General features: G+C 31.3%; 1 protein-coding gene across 3 annotated transcripts in view; it reads right to left on the reverse strand.

Annotated features, from left to right (window-relative positions):
* The window catches only part of LOC136971569 (ephrin type-A receptor 4-A-like), an 86,450-nt gene that overhangs the window by 35,417 nt on the left and 31,483 nt on the right, over positions 1-19,550 (reverse strand). For all 3 annotated transcript variants that reach the window (XM_067266035.1, XM_067266034.1, XM_067266033.1), the window contains exons 3-4: positions 7,688-7,767; positions 3,234-3,894 (exon numbers count right to left, since the gene is read on the reverse strand). In XM_067266035.1, the coding sequence (XP_067122136.1) occupies positions 3,234-3,894; positions 7,688-7,767 (741 nt within the window). The remainder of the gene's footprint in view (positions 1-3,233; positions 3,895-7,687; positions 7,768-19,550) is intronic.

Below are 19,550 nucleotides of genomic sequence, written 5' to 3' on the forward strand. Positions count from 1 at the left end.
GAGCTTATATTTTAAGTAAACTATATAAAATAACAAAGTTTTTCGAATATTCAACCTCTAAATTACAATACCCTTCTGAAATACAGTACATTGAATAATGTAAAAGAGAGATTTTTACTTAAATATTATATATATATTTTTTCCCATCAGATATACTCGATGAATAAAATATTTGAGCCCTCTCTTTATTTTATTCTTTTTTTTTACGTTTAATTTTGATATAAAGATTTATTTTTCTCTATAATCATACAAGATCTGACTAAATATAGCTTATGTTGGGGTTTTTTTTCTTTTATCTAAGAAAAATTCTCGTACGATTCGAGAATATTCAGTAGATAAAGCCTTGAGGCCTACTGTTCGTGTTGCAGAAATAGCAATTTTTCTTTGTTTCAACGTGACTGATGATTTTAAAAATTCCGGATAACTAGTTGCTGATTTTAGAGCTGGATTTTATCTGTTTACTTATATGTTGATCAAATTTGGCCAGATGGACTACACTGGACTCTTATCACCGACATAGTTTGTCAGTCGGGTACATCGGCAGCATTTTCAACATGTTACGAGAGGACCTTATCGAGAGGACCAATAAATTTTTCTTCTTCGCTAGAAGAAGGGGGGAGGGTTAAAAAAAAAGAAAAAATTCGGCATACTTCTTGTTTTTAAATAAAACATTTAATCTGGCAAATATGTTTTGTAATTTAAACTGTAAATTACTAAGAAAAATGTAGACTAGTTAATGAGGATTTTAAGCACCACCAATAAGTAAAAATAAATCACAATTAACAGGTCTTCAAATTCTATGCTTCGAGAATTAATCAGTTTTTTTCGTAATAGACTTTAACTATCCAGCCATACGCTGGAAAGGAGTAAACAATCTGCTTTTGTTGTTGTAAGTAACAATTATATATATATACTGGGGGGAAAAAATCAAATTCTACTCATCTGGGGTTTTACTTTCAAGAACAGAATAATCGGGCCCTATTATTATGTATAATCTGTATTATTAACATCTAAAAAAACAATGCCTAAGTAAACAGGTGGTCTAAAAATGCAAAAATTTAAACTGCTTAGTATTCAAATAATACATAAAAATAATTTATTTAGTTTAAATACGGTATGATAATACTACGAAGACAGTTAAGAATCTTCCCATCGATTCCCTAAAACTAGTATCACGCTAGAATATATACAAAAATAACAAATAAAATAACTGATAAGTAATAAAATATATGCAAATATATGTTTATAAAATAACTGAGTGTAAATGTTATGATTATTATTTAAGAGTATATTTTACTAGTTGAATTGTCATTAATACGTGATAGACTTTTCCACACGAAAAAATAAAAAATAATAAAACTTTAATAAAGTCAGTATGTAAACAATACTTAAAAATGGAGCATAAAAATACAAATATTAAAAACTGGTTATGCAAAATAGTATAATAAGAGTAAGATTTAATAACCCAGACTATCTAAAATATGCATGTAATGTATATACTCACACATACTAAAAGGTATAATAATTGAATGGATGATTTGAATAAGCAAACAACATTCAAAGTGTAAAGTCCTGTAGCTAAATCCCACGTCAACAAAAAACCAGGACAGGAAAAAATATATATATATTTGGTCTTAGGTGGTATCCGAACACACGTACCACGGTAACAAGAAGCGAAAAAAAACTGATACCTAAAAACAGAGCTTTCTTTCTTTACACGGATATGTGGTTTACATACTAGAATTTGTATTTTTGAGTGTTACTTTTACACTCGGAGGTCATTTTTAAGCATTATACATATTGGAATTTTGTCTTTAAATAATATTAACATAATGATATTTTGATTTTTATGCAGGCCTATAATTAATAACTTGTAAAACTAAGGCAGCATGAACAGAAGAGCAATTATGTTGTTTTTCGGAGAAACGGGAAGAAAAATATGCTGTCGACTAGGTGTGTTAGCGATTTCGCCAAATCTAAATGATCAAAACATAAATAAAATACGTCTGTCAGGACTCCTATTGAAGAAAAATCCATTCTTCTCGAATCGTGTTTTTAATATTTCTAAACTCTCGGATGATTTCACTCAAAAATACGAAGAATGTAAAACTTCAACTCCCCTATTCAAGAATCTCCAACAGAAAACGAAATCAAAAGCATTAAAATTTACAGTAGAATGTCGAATATTCATAAACGTAAGTCCATAAAAATAACCAAGCTCCAACGTTTTCTTACTTGCAAATTACTTGTACGTACTAAAAACAAATGTAATATTCCGTTTATTGTTGTACTGCGAAAAATAAGAAAACATAAAATATATATAAAGTCTCCGTTAATCATTACACCTTTGACAAATAAAGTAAAAAAATAAATAAAACTCTTAAAATTGTTTTTTGGCAAGAGTTTACTATTTTGTGCTTATATATATTGTTAAATTAATGGCTACTGTAGATGATGTGATATGACTTAAAACTTGTAAAATAATCTCTTAATATATATAAACTAACCGAATTTTTTACACCCGTTACACTATGAAAAACTCGTATAAATGTTACGGGATGTCCAAATAATTTTAACGTCTTTACAGGTTACATTCACGAAACAATGATTATTTATAAGCACATTCTTATGAGTGTCCTCGTAATTTTAATGTTTTGATTTAATTTGTGACATTTTTATTAATATATTAATCAGATTTACTCATTTTTTATTACAGAATTTTTTTTAAAAATTGCCTTTGATGTAGATAAATGATTTTTCATGTAATAGTGACATAAATAAATTCTATCACTCGGTATAATAATTCACAATGTACACATTTTTTTATATTTTAAATCATTAATAATATTCCCTTTTTTTACAAAAAAGCATGATTTTATGTAGTTTTTCCCGTAGATTAAATAGGAAAATAATTGACACGATGTAAATTTTCGCGTAGACCACACTCCAAATTTAAAATCTGCCATTATTAAGGCTATGATATAGAAATTTATATCGTGGTCCTATGTATAAAGAAAAGCTAAGAGAATAAAAATATGTAGTTGAATTGAAAAGCAGAATATTCTTCGGTAGAAAATAATTAAATGCACATTTATAAAAAACTAAATTTAACTGATAATTATAGTCTCTCGGAAATTAAATATTTAATCGTTTTAAATTTTAATATATTATACACAGTGTATGTTGTTATTTATATATAAAAAAATTAAAAAATTCTGTACATTATATCATACCTTGACAGCCCTGTCCGAGTGATTCATAACCGGCCATGCATTTGCAACCTCCAGAAGGTAAAGTCCAATTGCCATCGCCTTTACAAAGAAGTCTCGGCGTGTCCACAATGGCGGCATTGGCAACACACTGTCCTTCGGCAGGCACTATAGCAGTCACTTCTTTTCCGGTAGGCGTAGAGGGAAAATATGCAAAATTCCTAGTTACGTTGGGGCAGGTAACGTAATATATCTTAATGGCAATCAGAGACAAACAAGCACCTTGGTCTCTAAATGCGAAATAAACGCCTTTCTTTGTAATTGGTATACTTCTAGTTTCGGTGTTAATGATCACTTCGCTAGTTGAAGTAAATCTTCCTTCGTCCGCTGCTATCCTGTCGATGAGTTTATAAGATTCTGGTTCCCATGGCGGGGGCTCTTTTGTGGCCGCATCGAATTCGTAATATAAAAGAGAAAAAGTCTCCTTGCACGACAGAGCCATACCGGGAAATAGATTACAGTCTCTCATGCTAAATTTCACTTCAATATACATTCTATTTGCTTCACCCCGCTCGATGAATGGTGTCCACAGCCAATTGTTGACGTTTGTGTACGCCACGTCACAAACCACGTACGATCTCCAGTTGATACCTATTTGAAAGTTGGTAAAGCTTTCCTCGACCCACTGAAAGAGAAAATTAACAAAATGTTAGCTTTTCTGCCGTTAAAATTTGTATACAGATCCGCCTATTATAAATCTTACACAAGTTCTTTTTTCTGTGGAGAGTTTTTTTTAATATATATACATATATACAGATTCCCCCTCCTATCAATGAATATAGTTTAATTGCATTCGTTTTAAATGGCACGCCTAATATAATTTATTTGATTAGAAAGAAACCGACCACTTACAGATTAGATATCTCAATGACAGTTATACCAATTTATTTTTCCTTTTGACTCAGCGCTATATTATAAGGATTAAACACACTGAAGGAATTACTTCCACTACTTAAATCTGGTTCTCATTAAATCTAAACATAAATTATAGACATATTTTCTGTTAGTTTTAGATCAAGTAGCCATTAAATTCTCAAATAATTAAACAAATTTGAATTGCAAAAATAATTAAAATTCCTGAAGAAAATATCGATACAAGAAAACAAAATAAAATAAATATATAATGAAGTTTTAATCGTTCGTTCCTTATCAAAATTCGATTTTTGAAGAAACAAAATCGACATGATCGATCGGAGGAGTAACAGAACACCGTAACGACACTAATATATTAACTGTTCTATAAAAAATTCATACAAAGTACCGTATGTAGACCTAGAAATGTAATGGAAAACAAAGTATTTCTGGCTAAAAGTTATAATTTTCTTCTAAAAAAAAAAACATTCTTAGAATAACTCGAGCTTCTTTCCTGTATAAAATTACAAATAAAAGACATCTGTAGGGCCTAATAACTTTACCTACCCCGATCGTACTTGCTTCTACCTCGAGTGGAATAATAAATCAATACATTTTCCAGTAAATATATATATTAATCTACGATTCTTATTCACCGAGGATTTCGTAAGTCGTATCAATCAATAATCAATTGTTATTCGCCATAGCTAAGCCGGGAATTAGTATGCAGAACAAACACACATAAACTCGTCTGATACAAAGTATTAATAAATGATTGAGTACGTAAAAGAAACATTGGCTTTATTAATATCAATAAATATATAGAGAGATAAACGTCGAATGGAATTCAAAAAATACAAATGTCTTACGAGATATAAATAAATGAATGAAAATGACTCTAATTTTAATTGAAATGAATACAGTAAGAATCATATAGAATTTCCTCGGGTTAACGCTAGAAAGAATAAACAATGGCGATAGTATCATGACTAATCAGATGATATCAACGTCAATGATTACCAAATGTAAGATTGTTTGGATAAGATGAAGAGGAAGAAGTTAAAAACAGCGAATTAGATACACCAACTGCTGCATGCGGACTATAATTGTAGTTTGCCACACCATAATTACCTAATGATACTTAATTATACAGTCGGTAAGATCTTAAAAAAAAAAGTTGCTTACGTAAAACTCTTATCAGAATTTTTCGACTCGAGAAATAAAATTGTTAGGATGAAACTAGTTGTTATAATAAGTTGCGATCGAGACAGCTACCGAATTACTCTTAAATACATTACCGAACGATGGAAGGTTTTTTGAAAGAGAAGAAAAAAACCTAATTTGCCTTCGTTTTATATTAAAAGTAGGCCTATGGAGCGTGTCAAAAATTTTTTAAAATATTCTCGATTAATCGTAAATCTACGGGGAATCCTTGTTTGAGGGCATTAAAAGAGGTTGTCGACAATTAACGTTAACCCGAAACATCAGGAAAATTAGCATCAGTACGATATGTTAATACGACTTATCGTGTAACTAAATAAATCAACAACTCGGTGAGAATCGATTAAATTCTAATAATTATGAGATAGTACAAGATAAGTGTCTACCACGCTCTTTTCTTCTGTAATTCTTTGCAGAATTTTTTTTTCCTTCGGTAGAGGCGAGAACGTCTTCATTGGTTGCCTTTAATTGCAAAAGTCAGCAACGTCTTTTTTTCTCCTTTTTTTCTAACCCACAAGCAACTAATCGGATGGAAACTGTGGAATTCAAAGTTTGCCCAAAAGACTTTCACTATTCCTTGGGACCTAATTAATTTTAATTGCAACATCGATTAAACATTCCACGGAGCAGAACGACAGCCTCGAGCTATGCCATAAAAAAAAAGAAAGAAAAACTCGCATTCTTGGATATTTCAATCAATATATTTCTCTTGTTGAAACAATTTCTTGGTTATCTACTAGATGGGGTCCAAAAAGACATACAGTGTATTTATCTCATTTAAGAACCCACCCACCAGTCCTCACGTGTTGGGGCCGCCCGGCGAGTTGACCCTGACCCCATGGGGTACATCCATTCCCAAGTTATAAGACTTTGAAGAATTCTTGACTCTTAAATGGATTTGATAAAAGCGCTGAAGCGTTGAATGTGTTTGCATCGAAGTAGCGATGTGTGAAATGAACGGGTCAATATGCAATTAAAGTATGACAGTAGAATGTGTGGATTACGAAGGGCGATTAATTAACGCTCGGCATTCCCTCCGCTGATTGGCCGATCAGTAGATCAGTAACAAGTGGATAAGCTAATATTACGGATATTTAAAGCCTATTAAAAGATTTAAAACGTGCCAAATTAAAGAAAATTAATCTCGATTAAAGTAAGTTTCTAATTTCTAACAACAGCTGCGCTATGGTAACCATATAAATGCGATTTTTCGATGCTTAAATAGTATAATATTAACATATCGAGGTAATAATTAAACTCTTAACCATATTAACTTACCCCCTTTTGTAAAAATTTAAACGTATAGAGTACATTTAACAATATATCACACTATTCATTTGTTATTAGCTTCATTGTAGGAATATTTAATTTCTTAAAAATATTACTGTCTTGCACTTTGTGTTACTACATAAATAGGAAAATGCGTGTTATTATACTCGTGAGGTAGAAAATTCGGTGTATAAATAAATACAGAAAGTAACGCGCGGATCCTCTTTTAGAAGACTTTTTTTAAAAAAAACTTAAAACTGTTTATTTGCAATAAGAAAAATATTGAATGTTGCTGGGTGGTTATCGACATGGTAGCCTGTGTTGTAACAATAGACATCCGCCAGCAGGAAGGTATCAGACTTCCCGAAAGAAAAATATCAGCCAGGTAACCACTGTCATATCTACCTGATCAATTGGTGCCTAGTCGTTGGGTCTCCCCGAACCCCAAGTCGACCGGAAGAGAATCAGAACTGGGCTGCAAATTTCCGTTTTGATCTGACCAGCATACAGATAAGGTTCGGACTTTTCCCGTCAGTAATGAATTTTCAGCTGTAACACTTCCTCCATTGATCACCTCCTGTCACGTCGGGGCGACGCGCCCCCCGGGCCCCGTTCCCTCCATCAACGTCGTTACATTCATCAATCTTTTTGCAAAAATAAATCCCCCCCGAAAAAAAAGTACGAATTCTGCACGCGTTTCGTAGCATTACACTCTATTATTGGCTTAATTAAAATATTGTTTGTACCTAACGAGTTTTTCCTAGTTTACTGACAGTTTGAAAGACGTATTGACATTATTAATAAACACACTAATTAGGAATCTTTCGCTGTTGATATACACAAATTTGTTTTTCTCGTAATCGAATTTCAACTCGAACGTTAAAATAACGGAAATAATTAAAATTGAATTTTGTACTTTTATCGATCCATAAATTACGTTGTAAAATATATTGTTACGTCAGTGCGCGCGCGTTGTGTTGTAATCGTATTGTATTTATAATATATTGTAATTGGCTAACGGAAAAATTTGAATATTATTCTTAACGTAAGAGGAATTGAGGCGGGTTTGTACTTACCCCAGGCGTCCTAGATTGTGGTCCGTACGGATACCTGGTCCAGTCGAGGGAGCTTTCTTGAGTCGTGTCCAACAACACCACTGAAATAAATCTACAATTAGCAATTTAATGAATTCGGTTAAAATAACAAGACAAGTCGTTAATATACAATCTAAAGAGATGGTCGCTTGTTATACAATGTTTCCACCGTCTCCATGACGACTATCAATAAACACGTGATCCGCAATCCCCTTCCGGCTTGGCTGAGAGCCACTTCCGTTATCAATTAATGTGGATGATTACTTCTATTGAGATACCACTCGATTATTTATGGAAATTGTCTTTAAATTGAGTCAAATTTAGTAGCGGTATATTTCTAAACTGTAAGCACGTGTTGTTCGTTTTATTTTTATTTCCTTTTTTTTTTTTTACTTTGGAAACACTAAATTTAAGAAATTGGCATTATGATCTCGAGATTTTCGAAAGCGTTTGGAGAAAGATGAGATCTTGAGAGGGGAAAGAACTTTACCATTTCCTTCCCCAATTCGATTACTTAGGATTCGTTTGCAAACAGAGCACGAAAAGCAAAGATGGAATGTTTTTACGAATCGAATCTTAAGTATTTTTTCCTGTAACGGATACAAAGTTCTATTTGGATTACTTAAATGAATCGGAGAGGAAAAAAGAAATTTTCTTTTATATATATCTTTTTCTTCTTTGAATAGTAAAATTAGGAAACGAGAAATGCCTCTTACATTGTGATTCGTAAAATAAGTCTACCTCGGGCGAGTCACTCAGTCAATTAGATCGTATAAAAAGCTATCAGAACTAAGAATTATAATGAAAATATATATCTTTTTTATTTTTGTTTTTTTATTTTTTAATCCAGTTACAGATTGCTTTCGATTAATCGATCATTTATAGATCTTTCACGTTCGAAAAATCGTTTAATAACTTTTTCTTCTGGAAAGGAAGAAAGGAAGAAAAAAAATATTTATTTCGTCCATAAGTCAGAAATAATTAATAATTATCATCGTCTATTTAAGTAATAACTGTAAAGTATAATTAAACCTAATATAGATAAAATCAATTATATTTATTCGGTTTGTAAGAATAGAAGTCGAATGGAACCAACGAGAATGGATGTAAAAATTTCTCCAATTTCTCGGAATATAAATCCCACTCGCCTTATATAAAATAGAAATTAGATAAAGATCTTCAATAAAGATAAAGTGCATAATAAAATAACGTTCGATCCCTTGAAAAATCATATAAAATTTATGCGCTTTCGATAACTTTTTACTCGCCGTAGCATAAGCTAATCTAATAAGTTTGAATTAAAATAACGATTTAGCGTTATTTTTTTTAACGCGTAAGTAATAAAATAATCAGCAAACTATTTAAGAATATCTTAATTAAATGATATCTGTTAATGAAGATAGAAATTTAATATCGTTAGTATTATTACGCATGGATGAAAATCGATCTTAACAAATTTTATTTCATTTTTTTTTTTACATTTCACGCTTGATAAGTATTTAAATTTAATGTAATTCAAGAAGCTTACGTGATAAATATAGCCTAACTAGTAACTATAGTCTATGTATTTTTTTTTTAATATATGGAATTATCTATAGGTCTATAACTGTGTTAAACTACACGACTAGCTTAACTATAAATTAAATTATATTAGTTTAATTATTGTAGCAGAAACATGCCGCTTGTAATTATCTCGTGTGGTGATTTTATCGGTAATTCCGATTTGGTTTAAACTCTATTCGAAATCATTAAGTAATGGCTTTGGTCGTAGATAGTGATTATGAATAAGTAAAACAAAGAGAGAGATAAAAAAAATTAAACATCGTCGATTAAGCCAAATACGTGAAAAGAATTTTCTAATTGAAGAAAAGTATAGAAGATGACGTGGTATTTATTACACGTCATCTTCTCTAGAGATAAAAATAATCAGGAAAAAGGAACAGCCATAAATTCTTAGACTATTAAATAACGATCGCATCTGTTTATTGATATCAAACGATATAAATATACTGTGAATAAGTATTTTAATATATATAATAATTACAGAATTTATGGCGATATTCTTATTTGAGAATTGGGTTAATGTTACCTTTGGTGCCAACCTAACCTATTCTAATAATTATAGTAATTTATTAGAATAGGTTAGGTTAGGTTAGAACGTGGGTCCCAATGTTTCCTTGCTGGAATCAGACACGAGCCGCCATCTTGGCACCGAGGGTGACATTAACCGAGAATTGCATTACAGAATTTATAGAAAACCGTGTTACAGAGCAATTAATATGCAACTGGAAACACTAATTTAAGAAAAGGAAAATATAAATAATTAAATAGTAATTAGTTTTTGAAATTTTCGAAAATGTAATTGTTTTTTTTTTTTTTTAATTTTTCAAAAGTCTAAAAATAAAATTAACGTTTTCCACGAAGAAAGTTAATCAATCGTTCATTATTGTTATCTTCGTAATCAACTTATTATCTCATTTACTTGATGAAAAGTAAAATTTCTCTTAATTATGAGTTCTATTTTAAGAGAAATTACAAATGGAATATTAATGATTGAGCTTTATTGCCACTCTAAATTTAATCACAGACTAAAATAATTTATTCAATTATTAATTAAAATCTTTTTATAAACTCAATTAAGATTATTATGATTTTTATTCGAATTTATCAAAAATTTACTGTTTTTTTTTCTTTCTTTTCTCTTAACAGGAACAATTATTAAGAAAATAAGGGAATAAAATGATATACAGTATATCTTCCCCTCTTTGTTTTATAAACTGAAAATATCTTCTTGGGAAAACACGATGATAAAAAGATACTCAATTTTATTGTTATAAAGCTAACAATAAAATTATTTTAATGTGTTCCCGTATAAAAAAGGAAGAAAATAAGAATTATAATGCAGAAAATACCAGTTTAATAATCTCTTAATCCGATGTTATCATATTTAGTTATTGATTCATTGTAAGTGGAAGCAAAACATTGTTATATGCTTTATAATTGTGTAATTTTTTTAAAATACTTTTATTTGTTTGAATATATCTTGTGTGGAGAAGACAGTGAAGAAGATTTTGTGTAATTCTATTCAATAATCAGATATTTTGGTTGCTTTTTAAACGGAATTTTAAAAAGAAATCCATTTAAAAAGCGATGGAAAGCTTAAAATAAATCAGCGACTTCCAGCGTGCTCTTTTTTTAAAAAAAAAAAAACTAAATGTAAGTTGAAATAAAATGTTATAACGCTAATTATATTAATTTGCATGTATAATAATCATTTAATTATATACACGAAAATAGTGATACTAACCGCGATATTATATACGGCTTTTCTTTGATAAAAACTCCTTTATTTACATAGAGAAAGATTGTTAATACTTTTAATTTTACAATAAAACTGGAAGAAATTGTAATGAACAGTAAATCGTTAAGATTAAGTTTAATTTCGAATTTAAATTTGTAATAAGTCGCCGTATTGCCGTACCTTTTCCTTCTAAACCTAAAAATTAAACACGTAGATGAGATCACGAGAAGAACTTCATAATTGGCTACATTCTACGGAAAAAAAGATCAATAAACTAATTACATTTACAACCAAAAATTACTTTAATGTTTAGTTAGATGATTATTTTTGCTTTTAATAGAATAAGACTGGTCCAAAACTGTAGTAATTTGTAACATTTGAATAAAAGAGCGTGAAGTAATATGCCTATAAATTTGTACATTAATCAAATTTATCCGAGAATGAATTGCAGGTAGCTATAGTTTCTAATTGCACTTTCAAAACGATTAATGCAGTTTAAGTAATTAACAAAGTAGGATATATATATATATAGCATTAATAAATTTGGTTGTCTACTAACCTAGCCTAAAATAGAGAACGTGTAAAATGAAAAACTAATACAGGATAGGAATTTTTAAATATGTATGCCGAATAAATACTATTAGATATTAGAAAATTAAATAATTTATGATTGTAATTAACCGTTGAAACTTGTAAGTGGAAGAGGAAAATCTGATTCGGGTTACTGTTACCTCGAAAGTAAGCATAATAATCATTACAAGGCCAACCGATTATCATTATCCTTCAATTTTCCTATACCGTTTTAATTCAAAATTTCCGTTGTTGCCTATCCGTTAACTCTCAATAGTTTTATTAATGAGAGTCGTGAATGTAGTTGCTATATCTAGTATTAAATATTATATATATATATACATTGTATATTATTAAAAGTAAATTATAAAAATCTTCCAGTATACACGTGTTTAAAACTCAATTTAAAAGTTTAATAAGTCTTACATAATAAAAAGGAAAGTTTATTGATTTTACTATGATTAAATGTATGATATTAATAGTAATATCTGGTTCATAAATTTAATTAATCGTTTACAAAAAAAAACAATAACATGTAAAGATATTTTGGTTAATGTTACCTATGGTTTCAAGATGGCGGCTCGTCTCTGATTCCGGCAAATAGAAGAAGGGAAACAGTGGGGACGCACGTTCTAACCTAACCTAACCTAACCTATTCTAATAAATGACCATAATGATTACCAACAAAATTATTAGAATAGGTTAGGTTAGAACGTGCGTCCCCACTGTTTCCTTGTTGGAATCAGACGAGCCGCCATCTTGGAACCATAAGTAACATTAACCGATATTTTTAATTATAACAAAAACCACTGAGAATTACTATCTTTGTTTACATACAGCTATTTAAAATTCTTTCAAAGAATATTTGAAAAGTTAAATAAGTAAAAGGAAAAAATATAAGCTTATAACGTACCAGCATTTAGATTAAATTCAAAAAAGACTGGAATATTGTACAAATATTAAATCATTAGCTACTTTTAGAAAAGTAAACAGCATAAATAGATCTTGTTATTTCTTTAACCGAACAAAAATATTTCGTATGATAATAAATGAGAAACGGATTCGGTATTTTTCCATCCATATAATAGACTAGAAGTACTAATGATTCACGGGAATAGTTATTAGTGGTGCAGCAATGTTCTTGCTGTCACTTCTGTGTAAAAAGTCAATTTGACAGGATTTTGCATGGTTATTAAGAGCATGTGGAAGTTCTCACTTTTTCTTTTATGCACTGTCATCTTTCTTCCATAAAGACTCGTAACGAGTATGTGCTAATTCTGTATAGTACTCTTCCATTTAAAACCTATTCAACAGCGGGAGATCAAATGAATTCTTTTTATCGCATCTGACTGACTTCCTCATAAAAGATTTATATATCATTTCAATAGGAGAATAAAAAAATGGAAAAATTTGTTTTTCTCCGGTAGATACTACAAAGTTTTTATATAATTAAAAGTAACTGGGATAGAATTATGATAACAAAGAATACGGGTGGCCTATTATTTTTTCCAAGATTATATAGAGGAAGACAAAGGGTGGCCTAGCAATTCGTTCCTTAATTATGAACACTACTTGTATACATATATATATACGAGCTTACATAATTAAGAAATTAGCTAGGTATAGAGAAATTCTTTCTTTAATCACGCATATATTAAATATGGTGATGAGAAAGAGGAGATGTTTGCACTAGAGATTTATATAACTTATTTAAAAGTAAATTTATAGGCTTGTCTTCTGCAAGTTTTAAAATCAATTATAAAGCTATACAATATATCACTCAGAGCTATAATTTCATTGCAATTTGCGATGGTTCTGTCATAACATACCCTACGATGTATTAATTGATACTGGATAATAAATGTTACACCATCTAATCACTATCATTTGATTCTGGCTGAACATTTTCGAGATAATCGATACATTTATAATCTTCAACCACTCTTACCTGCATAAATTGATCATCTTAATTTATTTTATAAATATTTGTTGGGCCAATTTCCAAATATTTGACTTAGTAAGTGTTTACAAATATTATCTGCCGCGAAAAAGCGGCGTGCTTTTTCGAGCCAGGTAACCAAGGTAACTATTAAAACAATACAAACACTAGCATCACCTGAATTATTTTATTATTATTATTATTATTTTCTTTTTAAATTCGTTTAATTACGAGAAAATTATGCGACTTTTTCCCCCCTGGTGTCGTTCGAATCGATTTTTAAATTACTATTTGAGTATTTTAATTTACTTGAAGATTATTTTAAAATATTATACCGATACGAAAAATTCTAATTTAATTTCTGTAAGTGTCATATTGCCTGCAGCACACTTCTCTCTCTTTTATAGACAAATTTTCAATGCAGCGAATCCCCAAAGTACCTTTATATATTAACATTGCTTTCATCGTTTTTTTTTTCTTCTTCTTCTTAGAAAACTACTTTTGGTCAAGAATTTAATTTCAAAACTTTTACAAGCTTAATGACGTCATGTACCGGTACGTAGCGAATGTTAATTACCAGGAATATTAAAAGAAGGGAAGATTTTTCCTTAACCATATTTAAATTGAAAGTTATGTCCGAGCGATTAATAATATTTTAATAACTTTACAACAATTTGTTTTCATATGTAATTAGCTTCTTTTAACGCGTAATATTTCCTCGATTTACGTTCCTACACAATTTTTTTTTTTTTAAAGTGGTAGAAAAATAAATATAACAACAGCAATTATCTAACGTTATTCTTTTTTTCTGCTTTCAATTTTTGGCCTTGCATTTTTTGTCGCACTTTGCTGTGTTATTTGCAGACAACAGAAAATACCAGGCTAATGGGCATCAAAGAAATGACAAGATCAACATAATCTCATCTTGTCAACAGAACTGAAGGATCAGAATCTAAGTAGAGACAGTTCAGTCTTTTTGCGAAGATCTAGCGATTCAAAGAATTCATAAGTGAAGGAGGAACGTCAATTTAATAAGCTGAGTTAAATATCCAGTTAGATCAACAAACCAAAAGGGGGGAAAAAGAAAGAATCGACGTTTTGTATAGACCGAATACACATTATTGGATGCTTGTACACGACATATTTTACTAGATACGTATCGTGTTTTTATAGAGAAACAAGAACTTAACAATAGTTAGTTGTTCGCAATCTACTTAGACGTTTAACCCCTTCTCTATTATACGTACGGTTTCTTGCATCAAACCGTACTTTGGTTATAGAATACGTTAAAAGAAAATTATGCTTAAAAATTCGATTATGTAATTAATGCAAATGAAGTTGTTATGTAAAATACTGCAAATATTTCAGTGACGTAATTCGTCTCGTTCACTACCTGTTTTCATCGCTTCTTTGATAGAATCGGCGAGTTTCTCATCCTTACAGGTGTTACTTTAAATAGAGTGGATATTTATGTTTGTGGAACAACAAAGTAGTCTAGACAACTGTGATGAATGAGGTTACCACAAGGGAAAAGAAAGAATGGAAGGTAAAAAAAGGTCCCCTGCAGAGAATGACAAGACTAGATAGTTGTGGAGAGCTGGACTGGAATGATCTTCAGAAAATAACACAGTTTCGGATCGGTTCTCACTTTTATCCCACAAAATATGACTGCCGTTAACTTAATTTAGTAGGAGGATATCTAATTTCTCCGTATTTATGTATTATTTGTAAGTAAATTTGACGTATATTGGTAAATTATATATTAAAAAAATAATAATAATAGTAAAGAAAGAAAGAAATAAGCGATGCGTGCCGATAAGTCGAAGTTGTGGCAGGAGGAACCGATCAATTCTTATTTAGTTCGAAGTAATTGAGATATTAATAATTTTCGAAATGATTCTTTGGAATGAACTCGATGAACTTTCAGTTACGCCCAAGAAACTGTTATGCGAAAAGCTAAATTAACTGAAAAAAGGAAAAAAAAATTCTTCCTTATTAGCTTCGACATCACGTCCAATCCAGCCCAGTTCAAGGTTAAACAAACGTTGGGTCTTTTCTGTCGAGTTGAGATTCGACTTTTGTTACACGGAGCCGCTGTACGCTCATCTGTAACATTCCTAGACTCTGTTCGCAGCATGTACAGCTGTGTATTCAGAACTGTAGACTTTTAGGTGGTGTACAACCCAACTCTAATGCACACGTGGTTTAGAACAGGTTTTGCAGGTTTTGCCTGCTCTCTGACAGACAGTGTCTTCCTTGGAATGGGAGTTATTGCTGGCTGTTAGGCATGTGCTTGCTTTTGTGTAAAGAGCAGTTTAAAAGACAAATGCTGATGAGATTTAAGAATTAAAATGGGTGGATTTATTTGATTCTATTATAATTGCTTACCATGATAAAACTCCATCAAAATTTAACATATAAAAGTATAATGGTTTTACAATTTCTTTACATGTTAATTAAGATAACATTTAATAAAAACATAGTTTAAAACCGTCTTGTAACTATAAACATTCATTTATTTATAACTCTTTTAATTATATATAAATAAAACATTCCTAAACAAATAAATTGTTTCTAAACTTTATGTCTATAATATAAAATTAAAGAGAAATTCTGTGTGATGTAAATACGTGTAAACAGATAAACAAAGAATTATTTTAGCTGTAGAATTAGCTGGAATTGCCAACAGAAAATTCTAGGATTTGACTTTAAGCTTGTCTGATCCCAAGTTGGAAAAGGCATTTTTAAAACATGTTTCTCAAACACCTATTTAAAAGAAGAAGAAAAAAAAATAAATAAAGCAGGTGATAAATAATTTACAGATTCTTTAATCTTCGTAAATATAATGATCTATCTGTTATTAATTTTTTACAGATCCATTGATATTTTTTATTCGTTAAAGCTAATGTGTTTTCTTCTTTAATTAAAAAAAAGTAAAGTGTATGTGATTAAATTTAAAAAATGATACAAAAAACTTATATTTAAGCATCATAATCTAGTTTCTTATTACGAGAAAGTGACCGAAATGTAATCATAAACGATAAAAAATACTTTCCGAATATAAAAATTAACATAGAAAGTCCGAAATGCTTAAGGGCAATAACAACAGAATCTGTTTGTTTTCTTGGAAAAAACAAACAATGTGAGTCTTGAGGAAATACCCTGGCCGTTTTTTTTCTTATTCCGATGCGTAACTAAGCACTGGCAACTGACACTGGATACTACTTCAAACGGACAATATTTGTTGATCCACATGTTTCTTGTCAAGTAATGTTATAGCTATCTCCTATGAAGTGACATATCGTCGACTCTCCTATACAGATACTGTTTGGCTATTCTTAGATCTTTCTTAACTTAGAGTATCCATTCATATCAATTTATAAATAAATCCTTGGCAGAATATTTAACGTGCAGTTATTCGAAGCCAATTCTTTAAGACACAATCTCCCTCCATGCTAATTATGAACATCTATTTATTGTTGTTGCCAAATTTTAATTCGGAAAATGTTTGAGTCGCTTTACCACTTATATGTATTCAGAGATTGTCTCAAGAAAATCATCACATTTAATTAGATGGGTTTTTTTTTTTCTTCTCATAAAAAATTATCTCGTTGAATCTTTGATATTTTATTAACTGGATTGTTCTAATATTAAATGAACATCCATCTTATGATTGATTATGTCTGCGGTTGATTAACAGTGATGTGCTTATAATGATGAGTTACTCCATGGCACAGTTAAGGATAAAAGTGGGATTTTTATGAGTTCGTTCCATTAACGTTTCTTTTTTTAAAATATATATATATATATATATAATTGGTTGAATATTAAGAATATTCAATTTTCTGCGTTTAAGATAAAATAGTATTTAAGAATTGTTATGTGATTTTAATGGGGATTAGTAGAGCGAAGAATATTCGCCAGTAAAATAAAAGTAAATTTCAATCAATTAGACAACAATGTGATGTTAAGAAGAGGAGTTGGACTGGTCTGGTCTATCAGTGGGTCACTCACACCTGGCTATCTTCCTTTGAGAACTATGGGTATGGAAGACGAAGGGGGGAAAAAACGTTCGAAACGAGTTGGTTTTGTTTCTGCGTTGGTACGGAACGTGCCAATTATTGGTTCGGGGTGCAAGTGGCAGATCTACACAGCTATGCACTGTTGATCTTCCATTTCGTAAAGAGAGTTTTGTGTTCTTTCTCTGGCATTTCACACCGGTTCGCCTCGTTCCGTCTGACGAGACTAAGTTCCCTCTTTATTGTCTGACTGGAGGGTCCTTCAACTTTCCTACTCTATTTGTCTTGTAAATAAATCAGGATATCGTCAATAGAGTTAACCAAGCATTAAATAATTTTAAGATTATTTGAAATTTTTGCATAACGGACTATTATGTTTTGAAAGATAAGAGCTGCCGTTTAATCGTATTACGGGCATGGTCTGTATGAAAAGAATCCGCAGGTATTATATTTTAAACCGAAAGTAGGTCGTCCTGGTCAGTGGAATTTAGAATGGATGTTTATCTCCCACACTTAACTTTCTCTGATGTTCTTGCTGGCCCACATCTGGTCATCTTGGATAACCTATTCATTGTTCGGACGGGTTTTCGACTCGTCTTATCCTGGTTTTAATCCACTCGAATTACAATGATGAGATTAAGAGAATGACGTATCATTCCGGTATTCATTAACATGCGGGTTAAAGGCCACGAACTGACCAACGGACACAAAGTATAAAATGTTTTCACGCAAGTCTTAAGTACACAAGTAGGCGATTGCAATTAATCACAGACCAGTTAGACAAAAACTGGTTATTCTTAGTAATCTCAACCGTCTGATACCAGAGAGGTTCTCATTCTTATTCTTAACCCGCTCGAAGGAGAAAGCCGAATGACCCAACCGGCAGGAAAATAGCAAATTTGCTAGTGTACAACGAATTACAAAGGCGGGTTAGCCAACCGTGTTTGGTCAAAATTGCAGTAGACAACAATAGATTTTAAACAATGTTGTATCTGACCATGGCTGAAGCCACGACTGGCCCACTTTGACCAACGCATTGGCTAGAACAATACACACACGCAGCATAAACAGGTTTTGGTAAGTGGGGATGGAGCAACAGAAAAACTGATGTCTAGCCCGGAGCAATCTGCATGTCAGCACTGTAATGTAGATGACTTGGGCCACAAGACTTCTACCCCGTCACCCTCCCATCTGATCCCCCTATCGGTCCCTAGGGAGAATAGGATAGCATAGCCAGACTTGCATGGTCGATAAACTCGTACAAGTTCCGTTCACCTTGATATCCGTTCTAATTTAACCGTTGTACAAGATCCCTAAAGAATTCTTAAGCTTGGCGTACAGCAATGCTATCTCGGTCTCCCCTTTATCGTCTGATGGAACACATCAAATATTTACGCAGGACTCATTACTTTAATACGAGGTAATTAATCTATTCCGTTCGCCAGGGATTTTCTCTTGTCACAGCTAATTTTCTTTATTCTTCCACCACAGAACGAATATTCTCCAACTTGGATGGAGGGGGACCGAAGGGGACGACACCAGGGAAAAAATCAAGAAAGAAATACGGTCACTGTACATAATTACTACTGCAGAAAATTTTCTAAAATGTTTGACAGCAGACGTATTAAAGTTCCAGATCGTAATTAACTTTCTGTTTCTCTTCTTAAGCAGTATCTTCTAGGATATCAAGAATGTGGACAAGCAAAGAATTCGTTTCGAATATAATTGATTGAGATTCCTGATATCATTTACCAAGCCCAACCGGAAATTACTGATCTGGCAACTAGGAATGTTTGAGATTCGTAATATTTAAATTACTCTCACAGCTTTCTGGATTCTTCATCTGCCCCAACCTTCTTAACACTTCGCACAAAAACTTCCGAAATTCCCCACTTTTATAATCCCGTTTCAAATATCTAATATCAATTGTGACTTAGGCCATCTTCGACTTGTCAAATGCTCATCAGCTCAAGGCAATTCCCTGCCTTTTCGAAGCATCAAAGGTGCGACAATTTC

Source organism: Centruroides vittatus, unplaced genomic scaffold (genome assembly GCF_030686945.1).
Source record: "Centruroides vittatus isolate TY-2023 unplaced genomic scaffold, ASM3068694v2 contig_2604, whole genome shotgun sequence".
Lineage (NCBI taxonomy): Eukaryota > Metazoa > Arthropoda > Arachnida > Scorpiones > Buthidae > Centruroides > Centruroides vittatus.